Genomic DNA, 24,455 nt, shown 5'->3' with positions numbered 1-24,455 from the left:
CTGTTATGTGATTGTGAATAGCAGACTATCGTGGTATTGGTGTCAACTCTTGCACTTTGTCCTTTGTGAAGTTTGATTGAATGCTGCATTTATAGATCTTAAAATTATCTTCTCAAAACATACAGTTTTATGTAAATTTAATTTAATTATTGGATGTTACAGGGGATTGTAAGTATGGAATATTTTGTGGTTATAGAATTACATCATATACACTATAAAGAACAAGTGGGGTATTGCTAATAGCAACCGGCAATTATTAATAGAGTAATTTTGTATGTTGATGATATTCTGCTTTCTTAAAGAATTCTGTTACCGATATTTGAACTGAACAAAGAACATGTAAATAAGTAACAGAACCAAATTAAGGATCCGTTATCTATAGTTGAATAAAGTACCTCTTCTTCAAATGAAGAAAACTCTTGTAAGATTGACTATTAGTTAACGCATGGTTTACTCCATTTGACAGATGACAATTGGTGCAAGTTTTTACAGCATTATACGGAATCAGAGAGAGAGACGCAGCACAGAAACAGATGCTTTTGCTCATCAGTGACATCCCTTTAGAATTTCTTTAGCCAGAAGGCCACGAATATGTGGAATTCATTGCCACAGATGGCTGTGGAAGTCAAGTCACTGGGTATATTAAAACAGAGCTTGATAATTTCTTGAACAAGAGATAATCTGCAGATGCTGGAAATCCAAGCAACACACACAAAATGCTGGAGGAGTTCAGCTGGCCAGGCAGCATCCATGGGAAAAGTCCTGCTGAAGGGTCTCGGCCGGAAACGTTGACTGTACATTTTTCCATGGATGCTGCCTGGCCTCCTGACTTCCTCCAGCATTTTGTGTCTGTTGATTTGAAAACTTGTTGATCAGTAAGGGTGGCAAAGGTTACGGGGCAGGTGATTGGGGTTAGAGCAGAGTTCCCAAACTTTTTTATGCCATGGACCAATACCATTAAGCAAGGGGTCCAAGGACCCTAAGTTGGAAACCCCTGGGTTAGAGTGATAGTATATTAGCTATGATGTAATGGCAGTGCAGACTCAATGGGCTGAATGGCCTAATTCTGCTCCTGTGTTGTCTGGTCTAAGTTGACCATCAGTCATCCAATTACACAAATCTGATGTCAGAAAATATAGAGCAGGCTTGATCTACATGTAGAGCAGCAGAGATGATTAAGCAGTGAGCAATAATTTTAACAATAAACTGCAAAATAACAAGCCATGAGGAGCCACAAAACAAGAGAGAGCAGATACTGAACACGACAAGGCAACGAGGTAACTGAAGGTGAGGAGCAACTGGTTGAGGCTGGCTGGTTTGAATGAGTGAACAAGGATTGTGGAAGAGAGCAGGGTTTAAATGGGCTGCAGGCGATGATTTGGAAACGAGGAGCAGTGACTCCTTTCAGCTGGGTGGAGGCTGGGAGACGCCTGGCTGTGGAAGCATAATAGGACTTCTCCCTGCTACGGCCAACACTTGATGGTCCAGGGAGATCCCAGATTTATCCTGCGTAACCCTTCAATAAGCAATAGCTGCAAGATGGAAGTGGACGGCAGCCAAGGCCTCTCCCCTGGGCCAGGTGCCACACACCCCATCCACAACTATGTGAACCCATTAACCGGCGAAACGTACGCTGGACCTCATTCCGCCTTCCTTGCTTCCGGAGGTGGGTTGAGTGGTCCACGGACAGTGGGCTTGGAGGCAGGACACATGGACGGTAGGGATCATGGCAGCAGGAGCTGTATTGATGCAATAGGTCACCTTAATGCGACCAGTGAACCGAGGCGAGAGCCTGCAGGAGTTTGTGCGCCAGGCCAGTCTTCGGTGGACAGCCGGACACTGACCCCAGGCTGGAGTGGTCTGACTGGGTGCCAGGCAGCGTTAGATACGGTTGGATGGTAGGATGGCATTCCAGCAACGGCAAACTGATGAACAGGACCTCTGGCGTTGGCTCTTCTGTGGGGAACAATGGAGGTTGGTAACCACGAAGCACTTCAAAGTGTGACCCTTACAGTACCCGTGGCAGAGGAGGCGTGGTGGGATTTTTGGCCCAGAGCAGGTAGCTCTTCCATGTGAAAGGCGGGTGAAGCATCGCAGAAACTTCTCCGCTAGCTGATTGGCTGTTTCTGACTGTCCATTATTCAGCGGATGATAGCCGGAGGGCAAACTCACTAAGGTGCAGAGTAGGGGGCAGAAGGCTTGCCAGAAGCGGGAGCTGGATTATGGGCTCTGGTCCGATGCACGGCCCTGGGGGAAGCCCCGGAGGTGAACTACATCTTGTGGAACCAGGTCCACCATCTCAGCGACTGATGGAAGTCTGGGGAGACCAAAGAATTGGGCCATCTTGGAGAGCAGATCCAGCACTGTCCTGATCCTTGTGGCCTCATCAGATGTGACAAACCCATGATGAAATCCATGGTGATGTGGAACCACAATCTTTGAGGGACCAGCAGGGGCCACAGGAGTCCAGAGGGCCACTGGTTGGAAGAATTGGACTGGGCATATTGAGGGGCAGGCATTGATGAACTGGCATACATCTGCGATCATGCTGGGGTACCTGAACTGGCATTGCAGAAATATCCAGGGTCCAGATGGCCAGAGAGGGGTGAGTAGTGGGCCCACTAGAGTGCTTCAGAGCACACGGTCTCCTGTACATGTGGTTGTCAGGTGAGTCTGCTGGAGTAGGCTTGTGCTGTAGGACCTGGTGGATCTGCTTCTTGTGGTCCCAGATGATCAGGGCGAAAATCTGGAGGACTCTAGATCCAGTTTGGTGAAGATCTGGGTCCTGCAGTGTGCTTCAAATGCACTATCCATCAAGGGGAGCAGGTAGCAATTCTTCATGGTGAATTTATTGAGTCAACATTAGTTGGTACAGGGATGAGGACCCACATCTTTGTTTGAAAAGGTGTTTCAAACAATCTTTTTGAAAGATTGGGATGGTTGAACGAAGTTGTGTTGTAAAGCTTCAGCGATGTCTCAAGAGGGGAGAGGGAGAACTGCACATCTTGAGATGGGGTGTTCCCGGGAAGAGGTTGGTCTCACAGTCGTGTGATTAGTGAGGCAGCACGTTGCTGGCTTCCATTTACTGAAGCCAATAGCCAAGTCCTGGTTTTTCTGCAGGAGATTGATGAGGTGGAGAGTTTCCTCCGTCTCTTCGGACCTGCAGGGTGAAGTCAGCTGAAGTTGCAGACAGGTGGTTGGGCAGGTAGATTTCCACCTCAGCAGGAAACTGGATGACCAGGTGAAGTGAGGGTCATGAGTAGGGAGTAACCAAGGATGAGAGGAGTGTTAAGCAAGTCGATAAGAAGGAATTGGATGAACCAGCAGTGCTCCGCAAAGCCCGTGTGCACAGGCCGTACGCACATGCTGACCATCCCAGACCTCAAAGGACAACTCGTCGATGGCCATAACGCAGAAGGGATGAGAGATAGGCTCGATAGGGAGCCCCAGCTGCACACACAGTGTCCGGTCCAGAAAGCATCGGAATCCACTGGAGCCTCCTGTGTGTGTAGAGCCGTCAAGGTGTGGGGGAGAGAGACAGAGGGAGACAGACTATGGTGCTGGAATAAGAGACTGGCAGGTTGGGGGAAGGGAAGGGGGATGTGGAGGGAGTTTAGCAGACAGAAGGCCCCTCAACTCTATCTATTGCTGCCGTTTTCCTAGACATAGTGGGTATTTGATGCATTGCTGAAGGGTGGCTCCACAATAAGCGCACAAGTTGTTTCTCCACTGACATTCTTGGGGGTGGGGGGGTGGTTAAGAGAGCTCTCCCTAATTGCATGGATTCTGGAGGCTTTGATGATTAGGTCCTGCAGTCTGATATGGTGCGGGGAATGGAACTGTGGTTCTGTCTGATGATCTCGAGGGTCATTCCATGAGACACTTTTTGAAATGGAGGGCCAGAGCGATAAGGCTTTCAAGGGTAGACAGCATATCTTTCAAGTGCTCTGAGATGCCATGCTGGTAATAGGCCAGCGTTCCAGCCATGTGAGTCTTGAACTCCACGGTGTAATCCGGCGCCAACTGTAGGCATCGACTCAGGTGAAGTACCCAATGCGCTGCCTCACATCCACATCCCAGATGGTCAAATGGTGCATCTGTTACGAATGTGCCACACTCTGAGGGGCCGAAGGGTGTGGGGTAGCCCCCCTCCTTTTTGAGAATCGCAAGATCACTATTGAGTCAGTTCAGGAGACCCAGGAAATGAGAGAAAGACATGCAGAATCCACAGAGTTGGAATGTGTCCTGGCCTCCGAAAGGCGGAACCATTGATACCGGCTATTGTCTCTTGGAGACAGAATTGTGTATTGAATCCTGTACGATGCATCGAAGCCCCAGGCAGTGAACCGAGGGGGAGGTTGGTGGAGGGATTGCATCATCCCAACCTGATTGACATCAGAGACTCTGTGAGTCAGGATAAAAGAGGGTCTGTGGGAACAGCCCCTCAGACGCACCAGAAGAAACACTAGTGATCCCTTAATAACGAAAGCCGGTGGGAAGGCCACGTGCGTCCGTTTCCATTTGCCCCGGAATCGGTGGGCCTTTACCACGGAAGAACGGTTTTTAGCTAACAACGGGGAAATCAACTCCCAACGACTCTCGAAGGATTGACATCATAAAAGGAATGGGCAAGTTTTAACCCGTCTCTCTCTCCAACCAAAAAAGCTGCAGCTTGAATGAAATAAAGTGACTTTTATAGTTCCATCAGACAATACATTATCCCCTAGACAACGATAGAGCTATTCCTTATCAATTATTATTATACCCACGCTTTTAGATTTAGTATTGACGACGTATATTATCTGTATGTTTGCATTGATACTATTTTTGTGTATTTTTATCAATAAATACTGTTAAAAATAGTACCATCAGACTTCAACGGACCTCTCTATCTTTGCTGGTAAGTGACCCAGTTACGGGGTACATAACACATCTCAGTAGTAAAATCCGCATTGTGATGCTTTTCTTGTCCCACTTAGCGATGGGCCAGGTCAGAGCTCACCCAATCAAGAGAGGAATGATGAAGTCTCGGTCTGTAACATACACTGGGACAGGAAGTTGCAGCATCAGGTTGGGGATCTGTGTGAGCGTTCAGGCACTGGAACCTGGGGCTCTGAGGGAGGAGGTTAACTAGCACGGGCTTGCTGTTTCGAGACAGAGTTGGTTGAGAGTGGGGAGCAGATGGTGAAGGACCTCCTGCTGCTTCTTGATAGTGCGCTTCTGTCAGTGGACGACTTCCATTCGGCAGGCATACGCGGCTGCATCAATCGTTGGCTCACTCATCCTGTCAGCAAACATAGAGGAGGCCTGACCCAAATGCAGAGCAACAGAGGTGATAAAGCAGTGAGCGGTATCTTTAACAAAAATCTGCAAAATTGTAAGTAACGAGGGACCACAAAATACAAGGGGACAGATTCTTAACATGGCAAGGCAACAGGGAGCAACTTGACAGCCAGGAGCAATTGGCTGAAGCTGGCTGGTTCATATGAGTGAAGAAGGGCTGTGAATGAGAACCTGGGTTAAAGGGCTGCAGGTGATGATTTGGAAAGTGGAAGCTGGGAGGTTCTTGCCTGTGCAAGCCTGACATCCTATGTTAACCCCTTTCTTACCTGTATTATTATTGTTGACCAAAACCTACCACTAATTCTTTGCGGGGTTAATCTTCCCATGCTGAGATGTCAGGCAAGAGTCAAACAAGTGGAGGTGGAGCCACCGATTGTGGTAGTGGTTGAGTTGTTGTCTCCTACCCTGGAGAACCTTCTCAGAGCATGATCTGCCTGCTATTGAAGTACAAAACAGAGAAATCAGTGCAAAAGCCAGAACTGCCTCTGGGAACCACATTGATGCACCGAGACAACCTTCTCTTATCGGAAGAAAATTCTCCAAACAATATTGTTTGCAGTTGGCCATTATCATGTAGATTTGAGCCTTCTTCTTGCTCTACCTGTAACACTGGGTTCAAATTAATTTGATTGTTTGATCAGAACAAATACAAAAATTCTCTGGCGATTTTCCACTAGTTACATTGAGGCCATTACCTTAGGAAAGAATTAATGACATTGTGAAAACAATGTTGTATTTGTGTATTTCTCTGTCTGTTCATGCTTGCAATATGCAGTATATTTTGACTTTGTGTGTATCTATGTAATCTTGATTGGCATCCGTACGTCTCAAGAGACGATGGTGTGACACTTTTTTTGATGGTTCCTGGGGTTGTAGACCTGGGGCTGTTTGCTCTTTCCAAAGAGGCTGTCCAGCCCCACTCTAGAGTGATGGTGTCTCTCACAGCGGCTGCAGGTGACGGAGGAAGGTGCTCTAGATGATGCTGCTCTGGCTTTTCTGGCTCTCTTACTGTTGAGCATGTCGGCCCCTGCTATCTCAGCACACCGTACGCCACTTTTGACTGCGGCCCTCCATGCTGTCCGCTCTTCAGCTGTGTCCTCCCACGCTTTGAGGTTGATGCCTGCCAGCTTGCAGACATCCCCGTAGCGGAGGCTTGGTCTTCCTCGTGGGTGGTAACCCTCAGTCAGCATATCCTTGGGAATGTGTCCCTGGTCCATACTTCTGAAGTGGCCCAACCATCTGAGCTGTCTGTGGATGCTGGAGGTGTCAGCCCTCTGTGTTGGTGACTCTGTCCAGCCAGGGGATGTGCAAGATGCGCCTGAGGCAGTGTAGGTGGAACGAATTTAGCCTCTTCTCTTGACTGATGTTTGGTGTCCGAGCCTTGCTGGCGTGGAGGAGTGTGGTGAGCACACACACCAGCTGCACACTCAGCTTGGTCTTCTGTTGCTCCACACGCTCTTGTTCAGTCTGGCCTTGGCAGCTGCAGCTTTGGCAATCCTGCTGTTACCCTCCACTTGGAGGGACAGGGAGCTCCTGATGGTCGACGCAAGACAGGTGAAGCAGTTGACTACATCAAGATGGCCGCCATCAATGATGATGTCGGGGGGAGATTCTGCACCCTGGGTCAGACTGATGGTGAACTCAAACTCGTTGCAGACATGAGCGAAGTGGTTAATCAGATGTTGAGTCCAGCTTCAGTGTGTGATGTCAATGCTGTATCATCTGCGAACAGCATCTCGTGGATGAGGGCTGCCCTGACTTTGATCTTGGAACACAAACGAGCGATGTTGAACAGCTTGCCATCAGCTCTTGTGCAAAGGTAGTTGCCTTCAGTGTAATCTGTGAAAGTACAGTGAAGGAACATGGAGAAGAAGATTCCAAAGAGGGTCGGTGCCCAGCCACAACCTTGTTTCACTCTGCTGCCCACTGGAAAGGTGTCAGAAGTTGCTCCATTGAAGCAGACAGTGCTGTGCGTGTCCTTATGGAAAGAAGATATGAGGCTGTGCGTCTTGGGGGACAGCCAATCATTAGCAGGAGTTTGAAGAGTGCGCTTCTGCTGACGAGGTCAAACGCCTTGGTCAGATCAATGAAGCCTTCTGCTGCTCTCAACGCTTCTCCTGCAGCTGGTGCAGTGAGAAGATCATGTCCACTGTAGACCTTCCTGCTCTGAACCTGCACTGCGACTCTGGGTAGACGCCAGATGCAAGGCTTTGAAGTCGTGCCAAGACGACACGGGCAAACACTTTCCCCACAATACTAAGGAGAGAGATGCCACAGTAGCTGTTATAATCACAACGGTCGTCCTTACTTTTGTGCAGTGTGACAATGTTGGCATCTCGCATGTGGCCTTTCTCCAGCAAAGACACAGAAGCTTGTGTAGATGATGCTTCCTACTCTTCAAGACTTCAGAGGGAATTCCATCTTTCCCTGGGGCTTTCCCGATGGATTTGCTGAGCTCCTCCATGGATGGTGTGGTGAACTATGTGCCTGTCGGGACACGCCCCTGCTGACTGCTCCTGTGGCTCCTCCCACAGGCCCCTGTATAAAGGAGACCTGCGGCCTGACGCTCGGCCTCAGTCTCCAGGACCTTGTATGATAGACACTCACTCCTGGTTCCTTCTTCCAGTCAATAAAAGCCGATATCTCGCCTACGTCTCAGTGTGAGTTATTGATGGTGCATCAATTTTATTGACTGGGAGTTTTAAAACATGGAACCCGTTTTGCGTCCGGACCGGTTGGATTTGGACCCTCAAGACCCTGACGCAGCTCTCGCTTTTGAACACTGGCTTGCATGCTTCCAATCGTACTTGGCGGAGCTTCGTGCGACTGAACCCGCCGTTATGCACAGAATCCTACTCTCGAGGGTCTCCTCCAAAGTTTACTCCTTTATCCGGGACCTGCCGACCTACGAAGGGGCACTGGACGCCCTCAAACGACAGTACCTGCGGCCGGTGAACACCGTCTACGCAAGACATCGCTTAGCTACCCGGCAACAGCGGCCTGGCGAATCGTGCGCTGAGTTTCTCCGAGCACTACAGACACTCGTCCAAGCTTGCGACTGCAAGACGCTCACGGCAGAACAGCATGCGGAGCTGCTGGTGCGAGACGCCTTTGTGACGGGACTGAGGTCAGTGTACATGCGCCAGCGGCTGCTGGAGAACTCGGATCTTACCTTAAGCTCGGCAATAGAGAAGGCCAATGCTCTAGAAGCTGCGCGGCATAACGCCGACGCTGTCCAGTCGCGCGATTCCCCGCCGGTTTCGTGGACGCCTCAGACCCCGCCACCGCCGGCTCCCGGGAGCGAATTCGCCAACGCCGCCGCCAGTCGCCATTCCACGAGCTCCCCGACCCAGACCACGGCTGTGGCCCGTAAGCAACTCGTGCTTTGTTATTTCTGTGGCCAAAAGAAACATCCTCGACGACGCTGTCCAGCGCGAGAAGCGACCTGCTCCAGCTGCGGAAAGCGGGGCCACTTCGCCAAGGTCTGTAAGTCTCAACCTCGAGCGGAGTGCAGCGCTGCGGGTGAAACGTGGGGGCCGCCATCTTGCATGCCGGGATGTGGGCCGCCATCTTGCATGCCGGGATGTGGGCCGCCATCTTGCATGCCGGGATGTGGGCGGCCATCTTTGTCGACGTCAGCACGCCCCGCCCCCGATCCTCGGATGCTGACCGGGTACCCCGACGGCGATCCAACTCTGGCCACTGTGACTCTCGACCAAAGCGCCCCACACCAGCTTGCAAGGTCCATGATGGACATCCAGGTGCAGGGGCATTGGACTGGATGCCTGTTTGACACGGGCAGCACTGGGAGTTTTATTCACCCGGACACAGTGCAACGCTGCGGACTTGCAACGCGGCCGGTCAGTCGGAGGTTCCATTTGGCCTCTGGGTCGCAGTCCGCAGACATCCGGGCGGGTTGTGTAGCGACTTTGGTGGTGCAAGGCACAGTATATCGGGACTTTGAACTGCTGGTCATGCCTAATCTGTGTGCACCTGTGCTATTGGGGCTGGACTTCCAGAGCCATCTCGAAAGTGTGACTATGGTATACGACGGGCCCCTCCCACCACTCACTGTCAAGAATCCTCAGTTTTGTGGGACTTCTTCACATACCCCGCTACTGACCACACACACACACGGACACACACATCCCATCCAGAACCGGGCCAACAGCTGCGCTACCGACACTTGCAGCCTCTCCACTCTCAAGATCCCTCCCCCACCGCTGTTCGCCAACCTGACCCCCGACTGTAAACCTGTGGCAACCAAAAGCAGGAGGTACAGCGCGGGGGACCGGGCCTTCATTCAGTCGGAGGTGCAGCGGCTGCTCAGGGAGGGGATCATTGAGCCGAGCACAAGCCCTTGGAGGGCCCAGGTGGTTGTTGTTCGGACTGGGCAGAAAAATAGGATGGTGGTGGACTATAGTCAAACCATCAATAGGTTTACGCAGCTTGATGCATACCCCCTACCCCGCATCGCGGATATGGTCAACCAGATTGCTCAGTATAAGGTGTACTCGACAATAGATCTGAAATCCGCTTATCACCAGCTCCCCATCTGCCCAGAGGACCGCCCCTACACCGCCTTCGAGGCGGGCGGCCGGCTCTATCACTTCCTGCGCGTCCCTTTCGGTGTCACGAATGGTGTCTCTGTCTTCCAGAGGGAAATGGACCGGATGGTGGACCAGTACCAACTGCAGGCCACATTTCCCTATCTGGATAACATCACCATCTGTGGTCATGACAGGCCAGATCACGACGCCAACCTCCAACGGTTTCTCCAAGTGGCCGCAGCTCTGAACCTTACTTATAACAGGGACAAGTGTGTTTTTGGTACCACCCGCCTTGCTATACTTGGGTATGTCGTGGAAAACGGGGTTATTGGGCCTGATCCCGAACGTATGCGCCCCCTGTTAGAGCTCCCTCTTCCCACCACTCTCAAGGCCCTCAGACGGTGCCTGGGGTTTTTTTCCTATTACGCCCAATGGGTCCCCCATTACGCAGACAAGGCTCGCCCCCTGGTCAAGTCTACCTCGTTTCCCCTCTCTGCTGAGGCCTGCGCGGCCTTCAACTGCATTAAAGCGGACATTGCCAAAGCTACGATGCATGCAGTGGACGAGACCGCTCCCTTCCAAGTGGAGTGTGATGCCTCCGATTTCGCTCTGGCTGCTACCCTTAATCAGGAAGGGAGACCAGTAGCATTCTTTTCTCGCACCCTCCAAGGCTCTGAACTTCGGCACTCCGCGGTGGAGAAAGAAGCCCAGGCCATAGTGGAGGCTGTTAGGCACTGGAGGCACTATCTTGCTGGCAAAAGATTCACTGTGCTGACCGACCAGCGCTCGGTTGCGTTCCTGTTCAGCAACCAACAGCGGGGCAAGATCAAAAATGATAAGCTTTTGCGGTGGAGGATAGAACTCTCCACCTACACCTATGATATCCTGTACCGGCCTGGCAGACTCAATGAGCCCCCTGATGCCCTATCCCGGGGAACATGTGCTAGCACACAGCTCGACCAGCTGTACGCCCTTCATGCACAACTTTGCCATCCGGGGGTCACCCGATTTTACCATTTTGTGAAAGCTCGGAACCTCCGGTACTCCCTGGAGGACATCAGGACGATGACCAGGGACTGCCAAATTTGTGCTGAGTGCAAACCGCACTTCTACTGTCCTGACACGGCACAACTTGTCAAGGCCACCCGCCCTTTTGAACGCCTGAGTGTTGACTTTAAGGGCCCCCTTCCCTCCACTGACCGCAATGTCTATTTTCTCAGTGTTATTGACGAGTTCTCACGGTTCCCCTTTGCCATCCCCTGCCCCGACACCACTGCCACGTCCGTCATAAAAGCCCTGCGCCAGCTCTTCACTCTGTTCGGGTATCCCTGCTATATCCACAGTGATAGAGGGTCCTCCTTTATGAGTGAGGAGCTGCGCCAGTACTTGCTAGCTAGGGGCATTGCTACCAGTCGGACCACGAGTTATAATCCCCGGGGTAATGGCCAGGTAGAGCGGGAGAATGCCACAGTGTGGAAGGCCACACTTTTAGCCCTTAAGTCCAAAGGGTTGCCGGTCTCTCGATGGCAGGAGGTCCTCCCTGAGGCACTGCACTCTATCCGCTCTCTGTTATGTACGTCCACCAATGCCACCCCTCACGAACGCCTATTCTCTTTTCCCAGGAAGTCTGTCACTGGGACCACCCTACCAGTTTGGCTGACGTCCCCGGGGCCAGTGCTGCTCCGGAAACATGTGAGGAGCAATAAATACTCCCCGCTGGTGGAGAGGGTTCACCTTCTCCATGCGAACCCCCAGTATGCTTACGTGGTCTTACCTGATGGGCGGGAGGACACGGTCTCCATCCGCAACCTGGCACCCGCAGGTGCAGCAGACCACTACCCTGAAGGCTCTCCGGTAACTGTGAACCCTGCACCAGAGGTGACACCGTACGCACCAGGCCCTACACAGACTCCTCACGACACTTGTATACCGGGCGTTTCGTACGCGTTTATACCAGGCGCCTCGCACATGCATGAGGGATCACCGGCGCCTAGTGGGCAAGAACACGCGCAACCCCCGTCCCCTGTGCAATCGCCAATGTTGCTGGCACCTATGCGGTCACAGCCGGTGCTACGTAGATCGCAGCGACAGATTCGACCGCCTGATCGGCTTGACTTGTAAGAACCTTCACTACATGAGGACTTTTTCAAACGAAGGGGGGGGTGAATGTGGTGAACTATGTGCCTGTCGGGACACGCCCCTGCTGACTGCTCCTGTGGCTCCTCCCACAGGCCCCTGTATAAAGGAGACCTGCGGCCTGACGCTCGGCCTCAGTCTCCAGGACCTTGTATGATAGACACTCACTCCTGGTTCCTTCTTCCAGTCAATAAAAGCCGATATCTCGCCTACGTCTCAGTGTGAGTTATTGATGGTGCATCAGATGGCAAGTCAGTCAGTGCCTCCGGGGCAGCATCAGTCACCACGTTCCGGGTTGCATACAGCTCCAGGTGTTGGTCTGTGATGACTGCCCCATTTTTAGACTTCAATGGGGTTGTCTTGGTTGTTGAAGAGCCTGTTGCTGACCTGATGCCATCTTGCATTTCCGCTCTCGGCAGCCGATTGGATTTTGCTGCATAAATTCAGCCAGTGGCTGTTTTGCACAACGTCAAGCAGTTTGTTAGTAGAAGCTCAGAGGGCGTCGCGTGTGCTGGTGTAGGGGTTTTGCTTGTAGGCCAGCAGGGCATCTGTATAATACAACTACAGAAATGTGTGAGACAAAAGGGCCCTTCTAGTCCCCCTTGTCCATGCCGACCCTGATGCCCATCCAAACTAATCACATTTGCCTGCATTAGGCCTGTTTCCCTCATCACCTTTTCTAGCCAAGTCCCTGTTCAAACATTATAGTTGTATCTGCCTACACCACCACGTCCTCTAGCAGCTCATTCCAGAATAACCTTCCGTAAGTTATTGAATAACTTGCCTCTCAAATCCCCTTTATATTTCACTTCTCTTCTCTTTCATCGAGTTCTAGAATCTCCTGACCTGAGAAAAAGACTCTCTACCCTATTTATGCCCCCATAATTTTATAAACCACAATAAGGTCACCCTTCTGCCTCCAATATTCTAGGGAGAATAAATCCAACCTGTTCTATCTCTCCTCATTACTACTGTTGTCTTTTCCAGGCAACATCTCTCTCAGTTGCCATCACAACCTTTCCTAACTGTCCTAGTCTCCCATATGTATATGGTGGAAGCATTGATAAGATTTCCTATCACTCTCCTGGTGAATGGGGTGTTGCTTATTCTGTTTTATTTTTGGATAAAAATTTATCTAGGCATTATTCTATAGTAGCTTCGGGCTTCATGACTGCTACCTCAATGGCCTTTCCATCTTCAGGTTCCTCATTCCTTGAGAAATACATCAAAATGGCTGGTCAGTGATCTTTATGATAGTGGAGACTAACATGGACCATCTGCTTGACATTTGCATTTGCTGGGTCCTTAACACTAATACTGTTGAGCTTGACCACAGAGCTTCCTCCCGTTTAGGTGCAGAATGTGATAAATGTACGTTTTTTTCTCAGATTTGTCAATGGATGGACAGCTTAGCCTTGCCTTTACCCTGTATATGAGCAGCTGGGAAGAGCAGCCTCACCATGTTTTGTAAATTTTGAAGATATTTATCCATATTCAAAAGTTATACAATATTGGAAATCACCTCAATGTGTCAACAATGAGCCTCCTGTCCTCACAGTAACCGAGGAGTGAAGGATCGAGCAGAAGCGGAGATGATACAGTATATAAAGCTTTGCTCTTGATGGGTCCTCTATGATGAAGTTTGTGATTTGTTGTCAGTCTTGCCATGTTATCCACTTACCATGGTTATAGTTTTAAACCACTTGGTGGAGAATTTTCCAAGAAATAGACGAGGCAAGACTTTGAGCTCACAAGGAAGATGGATTGACCATTACTATTTTTTCTTGAAGGAATGTTGGGTCTTTTGCCAAGTGATGCACCAAGTCTTAGCCTCTGTGTCTAGTGAGTGTCAGTCAGTGACAGCACTGCTGACCCAATCTTGGTTCTGGATGTGATAATCAGCAAGACCGTGACGTTCTCTGACCTGAAGCCATGAGGCTTTATTGAGTCCAGGTCAATATTTAGCATATTTAACTTTGTATCAATGTGGGTGGCGATGCTGGGTATTGACAACAGGTCAGATAAACCTCTTAAGCCTATAACCTGACATCTCCAAGTTAACTCAGAAATTCTGAGGATGAAACCAGGAATACCGGTTCATAAATCGAATCCTAACACTGATGCTGACACCTATTCTGTGAGGGCACGCTCAAACTTCATAGAGAATTTGTAGAGAAAATAAAAATTTTGCTGAGCCTTAGAGACAAAATTAAATTTCATAAAGCAACTGAATCATTGCTGATTGATCTGGTGAATTATCCAAATGTAATGTATATTGTTTCTAGATCACTTAAACGGTATTAAGAGGGTAGGCAGGGTATTGAAAGTCTCGAGGACAGCTTCTATCCCACCGTTACCAGACTCTTAAATGGACCTCTTGTACGAAAAGATGGGCTTTGGCCTTGCAGTCTCTCTCATTATGATCTTGCGCTTTATCATTCGTCCACACTGCATTTTTCGGTAGCTTTGATATTTATTCTGCATGCTTATTGTTTTCCCTTATTCAAGCTCAATGTACTGTTTAATGATTTGATCTGTATAAACAATATTGAAGACAAGTTTTCCACTGTATCTTGGTACAACGTTAAACCAATAACAATATTAAAAGCTGACAACATAATCAGGCTGGGCAAGGAACCTGGGTTCCCTTTCTTATCAACTATTTGTCAGTAAGTCATACCTGACAATTATCTTTACTTTCTAATATCCTTTCAAGTGCTAGCAACTTTATATAACTGCATTTTATATTTTCCAGGTTTGAATCCAACCTGCAATGTTACTATCTTTCCTTTCGGTTAGTCCTGACGAAGGGTCTCGGCCCGAAATGTTGACAGCGCTTCTCCCTGTAGATGCTGCCTGGCCTGCTGTGTTCCACCAGCATTTTGTGTGTGTTGTTGTTTGAATTTCCAGCATCTGCAGATTTCCTCGTGTTTTCTCTGCAATGTTACTGATCACTATGTGGCTGCCCCACCCAACTTTTCATAAAGTTCCAAGTATATTTTTCTATCAGAGCACATATACATCACCATATACAACCCAAATGAACCATATACAGATTCATTTTCCTGTGGGCATACTCAGCAAATCTATAGAACCGTAACTATAACAGGATCAATGAAAGACTAACGAGAGTGCAAATCTGTGCAAATGCAAATATGAATAAATAGCAATAAGTAACAAGAACTTGAGATAATGAGATACAGTCCTTAAATTGAGATCATTGGTTGTGGGAAACATCTCAACAGATGGGCAAGAGGGTGTAGTTGTCCCCTTTTGTTCAGGAGCCTAATGGTTGAGGGGTAGTAACTGAGAAGCCATTTGGAGAGTTAGGGACCTCACATTTTTTTTCTCAGAGTGCTCAATCAGACAGCATCAAGCACGGAATAATCTATTAGGGTTAATAGAATAATATAATTATCCCACATCACAGCACAAGATGACAAGCTGAATTAATTTTCACTAAATGAAGGCAGATTTTTGCTGTGATATATTTCCAAGAAACAAAGACCTTTATAAATTAAAGGAATGATAGACAATGGACTATCTCAGGATTGGATAAGCCCTTTTGTGTTGGTGATGATTCTATTACGGAAAAAGAGAAAAATGATACAACCACATTACAAATACTTCCTACAATGGAAAAATAGCAGAGAGTAACTCAATAGCAAATAAATAGCTTTGAGTCAAGTTCAAATGCACCTGGCCAAGAGCACATAGGCTGAAAACTTCAAGTTCTTTTCATGTTGACATGAATAAAGCACAAACCTAACTTTGATGATTACAAATATTTAGTTTATCAGCAGTTATTAAACACGGTAATCAAGTCAGCCTGCTGATGTCAAGATCATTCCGTCAAGGGCTGCTACATAAGTGGAATTTGCTCCCCTTTCGAAAGGCTGGCTGTAACAAGGGAGTCAAGGGGGTTGTCACTGTGTAATACAAGGAATGGATGACAGTTCCTTCATTTGGGGCAATAGAATAGGTTCATGTTCCATTCTCCAGATTACAACACAAAGGGGAGGAGGACATATTGTAAACAGAGGGGGTCTGTTGTAAATCTACTGAACCCTGCTGCCTTTTCAGATGAATGTAGTGAGGCATTATTACAAAAAGCATGTGCTTCCTTTGCATGATCTTGAAGATTATTCAACCCTCAATCAACAGAACTGACAATTTGCCATCTGATCCTTATCGCACTCTCTGACTTAGTTGATATCAGTGCCGTTACTGCCGATCTGCTTTAAGATGGTGCTGGTGAATCTCAGCGATTTCTGGCTGGTGGTCAGTGGAACAAGGAAAACAACTAAATACTTGGTTAATCACTCTTTTTCTGGTAAACGATCATCGCCCACTGACCCAAAGCCTCATCACTGGCCCTAGAGCATACCGAAGCAACTGACCCACTGTTTGGATGACAATTTAGGCGCCGGGCCAGATTGAAAAAGGTCAGGGTATCGAGGCCCAAGGTGAGGGGTGGTCCGGTTCAGCTCGCTGCTCTGCTCAGTGCCAAGCTAGGGGTCTGTGGACAGACTCTCTCTCTGGGCTTCAGTTCCGAATGCTATTTGCTTGCATTTATTGTTTGCATGATTTGTCTTCTATCCCTCTCTGCACATTGGGTGCTTGACGGTCTTTTACAAATGTTTCTTCTCGTGTTTCTTTGCTTTGTGCTGCCTGTTAGGAGATGAATCTCAAGTTGTATAATGTATACATACTTTAATAATCAAGGCACTTTGAACTTTGGTTGTTACTTGTTGCATAACCACCATTACCAAAACAGATAAGCAATTACCGTGTTAGAGACATCGAGTCAAACAGTGCAGAAACAGGCCCTTTCTCACTAAGTGCCAGCACTTAATTACCCTTGGTGATTCAAATACTCATTGAGACACTTGTTAAATATTATGAGAGTCTCTGCATTCACCACCTCCTCAGTAAGTGTGTTCCCATCGCCCAACGGTCTTCTGGGTGTAGAAGTTCTTCAAAGGTTGCTTGCTCTGGTTGGACACAGAGATGACATCTCAAAAGACTTTGTTGACCATCAGTCAGGCAATACACAGGAACACGCTTTGCTGAAATTGATTGCAGGATCACTTCATTGGTTATAAAGTTCTTGTGGTCACTGTAAGTTCATTACAGAGTGGAAGTGTTCTTCTTTAACTTTCCTTTGAACTTTCTGAATCACCAGAGAACGGCTGGATCTCAGCATCGCAAACCCTTAGTTCCACCACAGCAGGTACAAGATCTTTCCGTTTTACTGTAAGTGTCCCATATCCTACGTGTCCATACATCCCTGCCAACTGGATAATGGCAACCTGGTCACCCTACTTCTTTCAGTGACAGCATTGAGGAAGGAGCGAGAAGCAGTCATGTTTACTGGGATTTATGAGAGTCCTTAGTTCTCAGAGCTTGCAGAGCCTGAGTGTTTGTGCTTCAGAGTAGCTTCAAGCTGTTGTGGATGACTTGACAAGAGCAATCTTTGATGTGGTGATGGCTCCACAGTGTCACTGAAACTGCGAGGCACATACCCTGCACCTAGCAACTTGGCATAGAGCCACAGACACAAATATCTAGCAGTAACACCGCAGTTTCCCAAGGGTGTAGGGTATCATCAATTGTGCACGTGGGCACTTTCAGTCTGAATCAGGGCAGGCCTGAGAAATAGGGAAGGATAATAGTTGATGTGCAGATGGAGGTGGTGTCATTCCGGACAACTTCACCGCCAATGCAGGAGATACTGAGAACTGGAGTACAATTCAAACTGCTCGACAATGATAAAAGATTTGCGGGTGTTTAATAAAGAAACCCATCTCTCTTATTTGATCTTGGAAGATGAAAGCAGTAAACTTGATAAGCAACAGGTGCTGTGATGAGGAGCGTATTAAAAGCAGAGCATCAGTAAGCAGTGTTTTGTAGCCTTGAAGTAACAATTCTATTGTCTGGACCACTGAAGAGAATAGAGCATGGCCCAGTGGATATGCTAGGGCAGGTTTAGTGTGCTGGGGCTTTCAGCCTTTAGTTAGAAATGTGGAGCCTGTAGAACTCCAGTAGGGCAGAGAACACATGCAGGGGTGCCCCGGTTGTTGAGGGTGAAGAGGATCACAGAGTTGTGCCCACCACTGTTACTGCTGATGGAACCCTGCTGTAGGGCCACTCGTGGCACCGAGCACTAACAGATTTCTCAGCCATATTCCAGTACTGTGACTATTAACATGGATCAGATTGATAGTCATTGTCACGTCCATCGAAGTACCAGGACTGCCCTACGATTTGCTCCCACACTTAACGTGATGGCCAGCAGGTTTTCCCAAGGCTATCTTTGGGATGTCACACATAACTTGGTGTATAAGCAAAAATGTTCCTTGAAATTGTTTCATATAATTTTGCCACTATGTAACATGGCACAGTAGAGGAAGTCAGGCTGTTGGAGCTAGAAAGAGCACTGCTCTCAGAGATGAGCTGAAGAGCTGGAGGTCTCCCGCTGAAAGGTATTCCTCACTTCAACCTTCCTTTTGCATGTGCTCTAACTCAAGGGCACTAATGTGAGACAAAGGCAAGGGCATTAATAGTCATAGAGTCATAGAACACTACAGCACAGAAACAGTCCCTTTGGCCCATCTAGTCTGTGCCGAACTATTAATCTGCCTCATCCCATCAGTCTGCACCCAGACCATAACACTCTATAGCCTTTCTTCCATCCATGAATCTATCCAAACTTCTCTTCAATGTTGAATTCGACCCTGTATCCACCACTTCCATTGGCAGCTCATTCCATTTCCTCACCACCCTCTGGAGTGATGAAGTTCCCCCTCCTGTTCCCTTTAAACATTTCACCTTTCACCCTTAACCCATGACCTCTAGTTCTAGTCTCACCCACCCTCAGTGGAAAAAGTCTTCTTGCAGTTACCCTCATTATTTTGTATCGCTCTATCAAATCTCCCCTCATCCTTCTACACTCCAGGGAATAAAGTCCTAACCTATTCAACCCTTCCCTATAACTGAGGTCCTCAAGTCTTGGCAACGTCCTTGTAAATTTTCTCTGCACTCTGTCAACTTTACTGGCATATTTCCTGTAGGTAGGCTGAGGTTAGAATGACACAATGCTCTTGTGAAGTTATAAAAAAGAACATATAGATGCAAATCAGGAGAAGTGACATGTGAGGACTAAGCTCATGGTTCCACAGTCAGCAAATGTGTACACAAGGCATTCCATTGCCTATGAGACCCTAGTAGGATTGTGCTGGCATAGTCTTCACTTGACTGGATAAATGCCACTCTCCGTGACATTACTTTGTTCACAGAATACACTGCAGAAATTCACCTAGACTTACTCCGGTCCACCGTCAGTACATCCTGGGCTTGTCAGAGCCTGCAAGATCACACACCATCAGACATCATTTTGTTTATTTATCGATGAGATACAGTCTGGCCCCTTGAGCTGTGCCACCCAGCAATCCCCCAGTTTAATCCTCGCCTCACCGTGGGACAATTTAAAATTTGCTAACCGATAGGTCTTTGGACTGAGGGTGGAAACCAGAGCACCTGGGGAAGCCTATCCATTCCACAGGGAAAAATCCCCTTACGGGCAGCGGTGGGAATTGAACCTGGGTACCTTGTACTGTAAAGCTGTGGGCGAACCATTACACTACCATTCTCTCCATTATAAGGTCAAAGGTGGGAACTCCTGCGTTTGCACGATGCTGAATTCCCTTCCAATAACACAGACCCGTGTGCAGCCACTTGCAGCGAGATCCACACAACCTCATGGTTGTGCTAAAGACTGGCAAGCTGGGTTTTCGTCACAAAACTGGCAGGCAGCGACCATCCCACAAGAGAAGGTCGCGCCTCTCCTGGGGTAACATCCCACTCAGTAGGTGCGAATTACTTGCGCCTGTTTTCAGGGTGGACTGGTTCATAGACCAATGTATTCTAAATCGACTATTATTTGAACTTGCCAGACACTTGAAACGTTGGACACGGGCAAGCCATTTCTGCAATCATTTGCCATCGACTTGGAGGGATGTATAAGGACCCTGCGTTACTATGCTGGCTGGGCAGATAAGATCCACGGGAAGAGTATACCAGTGGGTGAGTTGCTGACTTATTTTGGAATTTTACTGTTTATAGAAATAAAATTTGGTAACACTCCTCTACTAACTATGTGTGTGATGCTTGCTTATACCACTGGACCTGGGACTTCTGAGGTCGAGAGGGTGGAACTGCCCCAGTGAAGTGGCTTTTTCACTTCAAAAACACTCCCGCACAGGTTTCCTGTCAGCATGGGGCACAACGGACAAACACCACCACCATGTGGACGATTTTCACACAGAAGAGTGTAAGAAAGGCACCCAAAAATGAGAGTGTGATGGTTGTGACAGAGGCAAGGAGAGAATCGCTTCTCTCCATGTTAGCACAATACTCAACTTGACAGCGTCTCATTTTGGCATTGCTCCAATGAATTACTGGGCTAAGAGTTTATTGCCTGACACATAATGACAGGATCAGTGAAAGATTCTCCTGTGCATGTTCCAATATCCTAAGGTGTTTTAAAATGCCACAGTTTTAGAAGAATGTGTAAAATTAAATTCTGGAGGGTTGTGTTGTAACAGCAATAACATTGAATGGGTATTTTACTAAAAAAAAACGTTAACAACTTTTGTGGGAGGAGGGTTTTGGGTGTCGACGTGCCTGCTTGTTTTATTCATATTTTTGTGTGGGGAGGGGGATTTGAGGTTCCATGTGTCTGTTCCATTTTGTTTGATTTTTTGGACGTGGAGGGGGATTTGGGGATCAATGTGTCTGTTCCGTTTTGTTCATTTTTTTGTGTGGGGAGGGGGATTTGGAGGTTGAAGTGTCTGTTTCGTTTTGTTCGATTTTGTTTTGGGCATGGAGGGGGATTTAAGGATCGATGTGCCTGTTCCATTCTGTTTGTTTTTTTGTGCCAGGAGAGGGATTTGAGTGTCGATGTGCCTGTTCTATTTTGTGCAGGGAGGGGGGATTTGGGGGTTGATGATCATACTGCCTTTCTTTTCTTTCCTGATGTCATGGCTACCCGGAGAAGAAGAATTTTGGAGTTGTATGCTGCAATAATAAATGAACCTTTGAAACTATTGTTCTTTTATATTGGCAGATGGAGATTTTGTTGTGTTTACAAGACACGAACCAATAGGAGTCTGTGGACAGATCACTCCAGTAAGTTGGACTGAGAAACTTGCTGCAATAACTTCTATTTTCATTTTTTTGGTGTCTGGAAATGTTTAATTACAAAGTAAACTGTTTTTTGTAAGCAAGCTATATTAATGTAGGAAAGTGCACCTTTCAACTATATCTGTTAAACGTTGTGGAAATATTTCTTGATGCCCAAAATGTTTTCAAGCTGAATGCAAAACAATACTTTAATAATACTGGTGGTCTGGGGTCACCTTCCGTTCTGCTGACCAGCGGTCACCATCCATCCTGCTTCTTTCAACAAAGCCTCGACTGCATCAAAGGGACATGTTCTTTCTGGTCGGAGTTCCTAATCGTGGTTTGCTAAGAGTGGATCTCCAGTAGAACTTGACCCTACCAAGAATCTCCCCTTCTCACCCATCTCCCAGTCTCTACCTTTGCCAACCCTACTGTCTCCTACCCCTGGTGTCCAGTTTCTTTCCCTTCCCTCACAGGCTCTATCCCTCCATTTTCTGCTGCTTTTCATCTTCCTTACCTCCGATTCTAGAGTCTGTAGCCTTTCAGCTACTATCTCTGTCTCCATCCTGCTCTCCATCTGCCTCTCACCACCCCCCTCTCCTTGTTCTATCCCTCACCCTCACTTCTTTGCACTGACCGTCTCCCCTCTACATTCTCAGTCCTAATGCAGGGTCCCAACGTGAATTATCTCTCTGCTTCTGACCCGCTGAGTTCCTCCGACAGTTTGTTTCTCACTCCTTCCGTGCCACGATGGACCAAGGCAGCTCTACTCGCCAGCAATAAGCCATGTTGTCATGTTGTCATGTTCCTGCCCATTTTCACAGAGAGAGTACTGGCCTCTCTCCAGCTCACAATATAATACTGCCTTCTGCTATTTGTTTCAGCACAATAATAGGAAGATTGCAGAGACAGGCGGCTCGGAGGGTTGGGGTATCATGGGGGCCAAACCTTGAGAAACATTTTGGGATATTTCCCATTTCCCGATCTCCTCATTAATCCTCAGCTCCTGAATATCACCATGCCTCCTCCTTGTTCTTACTGGTCCTCACTCACTAGCTTCTGGCTTTCTGAACAACACTGATGAATTTGTTTTTTTCCTTCCCCGCCCAGTGGAATTTCCCCTTGTTGATGTTCATTTGGAAAGTGGCACCAGCGCTGTGTTGTGGGAATACTGTGGTGATCAAGCCAGCCGAGCAGACGCCTCTGACCGCACTTTACATGGGAGCGTTAATCAAAGAGGTCAGTGCCTTTTACTATTGGCCCGAAACGTGATGCATTGAGATCAGTTAGAAAGTGGGAAGGGTTACCCAGACCTTCTGCTGGACTCAGGACATCCACAGTGCCTTGAAACCTCCTGGGAGTTTATGAAGAATAGCCAGTGACAGGATTTGGAACAATGAGACCTCTTGTGCACAGCAGGTTCCAACTAACAGCATTGTGATAGGGGCAGAACATGGAAACTAGGAGGGGCCTCTTGAACCTGCTCCTCTGTCACTTTGTCGAGCATCTTTCCTCTGTTCATCGCAAAAGGCAGGACCTCCCAGTGGTCAGTTAAATTCAGCTTCTTATTCCCACTCTGGCCATGTCTGTCTATAACCCCCCCTACTGCCATGATGAGGCCAAACTCAGGCTGGAGGAGCAGCATCTTGTGCCCTCCAACCTAATGGCATGAGCATCAATTTCTCCAACTTCTGGTAATTTCTTCCCCCCCCCCCCAACATCCTCCTTTCTTTTTCTATTCCACACTTTGACTCCCTGTGCACCCCTTCTCTTCCTCATCTACCCATCACCTCCCTCGGGCTCCCCCTCCTTCCTCTTCTCCTTCTTCCCAGGTCTACTGTCTTCTCCGATTCGATTCCTCTTTCTTCAGCCCTTCTCCAGAACTTTTGTATGTATTTGTGTCTATTCCTCTAATCTTTACGTGATTTTTGCTGTGTCTCCACTTCCCACGTTGCCCCTGACCACATTCAGATGCTCACATTATTTTCGGAGAGTAGGTCGAGCCTCAGTTTAACCTTTGACCCGAAGGAAGGCACTTCAGCTGAGCAGCACCCCACCTATACCGCAGCCAAGGTTTAGTGTTCTGTGGCACTTATAAGCATGAATCACTTTCAGAATGTAGGCATCATCTGCCAGCATTTCTTCTCCATTCCTCATTGCATCCAAATTGTTTCGTCAGTCACTGAGTCTGCCGCCACCTATTGGCCGGATCGGGTAAGGACAAACTTTCCTCTCCTGAAAGATCTGATGGGTGATAGCTGATGGTTTACTAACGGTGGCTTTTCAATTCCTGATTTAATTAAATGCTTGGATTTAAATTATGCAGCTGCCATGGTGGGATTTGTTCTCTTATGTCTCTGTTTTGATGGTCCAGGCCTCCAGATGCCAGTTCGGTAAAGTGAGCACCTAAGTTGCTCAAGGAGAAGGTGTCTGATGCACTGTGGGACAGGGATCATGTTTCCAGCAGCGGAAAATTGGCTGGCAGTGGAATTTTAATATTTTACTTTATTTTCTCCTATTGTAGCTCAGAGCAGTTCTACGAGCGTGTTTCCAAAAACTGAAATTCTGGTACACACGGACAAAGTGCAGAGTGTATCAGGGAAAGAGTCCTGTCATGATTAGAGTTGAATAAAATGTAAATAACAGAAGTACAATTCCTTTCAAAAACAATTCCTGTCTACACCATAAACTATTCAGGCTCTCATTGATTAGCCAGGCATTAAAATTAGTTCACGACTCAAGGATTGAGGTTAACTTGCTTCTACTCCAGGCCCTGGAGTTCGAAGGTGGCTAATGAGAGTGGGTGGCTTCTGAGGCGGGCTCTTCGTCAGTCATTTATACTGGACTTGTCCGAGCTCCATTCTTCTCAGGGGAACCTGACAAGCAGTCGGTCGCAAATCCCAGCCCTTTTGCAGCAGACACGCAGAGACACGGCTAGTAGAGCTGCCCCAGTGCCAGAGGCCTGGGTTCAATACCCAACCTCAGAAATTGTCTCGGCTGAGTTTGCCGATCCCACCCTGTGAGCATGTAAAGTTCCCACAATGTCCTCCCACGTCCTCAAAACATGCAGGGTCATTGGTTAATGGCTCCAGGTGTATAAGTGAGTGGTTGAATAAAGTGGAATTATAGTGTCCATGGATACAGCATAGTCCATTTAAACATGAGAAAGTCTCAACACGTCTACAGGGACACAAACTGGCGGTGCGGAGACATGATCTATTGTCACTATTCTCGGCACATACA

The 24,455-nt window shown here is 47.9% G+C and overlaps 1 protein-coding gene across 1 annotated transcript in view; it reads left to right on the top strand.

Moving 5' to 3' along the window:
• aldh1a3 (aldehyde dehydrogenase 1 family, member A3) overlaps positions 1–24,455 on the top strand; it is a 109,404-nt gene that overhangs the window by 55,274 nt on the left and 29,675 nt on the right. Inside the window, exons 4-6 of the mRNA XM_059952465.1 lie at positions 19,985–20,114; positions 21,157–21,218; positions 22,323–22,451. Of these exons, the coding sequence (XP_059808448.1) occupies positions 19,985–20,114; positions 21,157–21,218; positions 22,323–22,451 (321 nt within the window). The remainder of the gene's footprint in view (positions 1–19,984; positions 20,115–21,156; positions 21,219–22,322; positions 22,452–24,455) is intronic.

The sequence above is a fragment of the Hypanus sabinus genome, chromosome 28 (assembly GCF_030144855.1).
Source record: "Hypanus sabinus isolate sHypSab1 chromosome 28, sHypSab1.hap1, whole genome shotgun sequence".
Lineage (NCBI taxonomy): Eukaryota > Metazoa > Chordata > Chondrichthyes > Myliobatiformes > Dasyatidae > Hypanus > Hypanus sabinus.
This window is presented reverse-complemented; position numbering and strand designations above follow the sequence as displayed.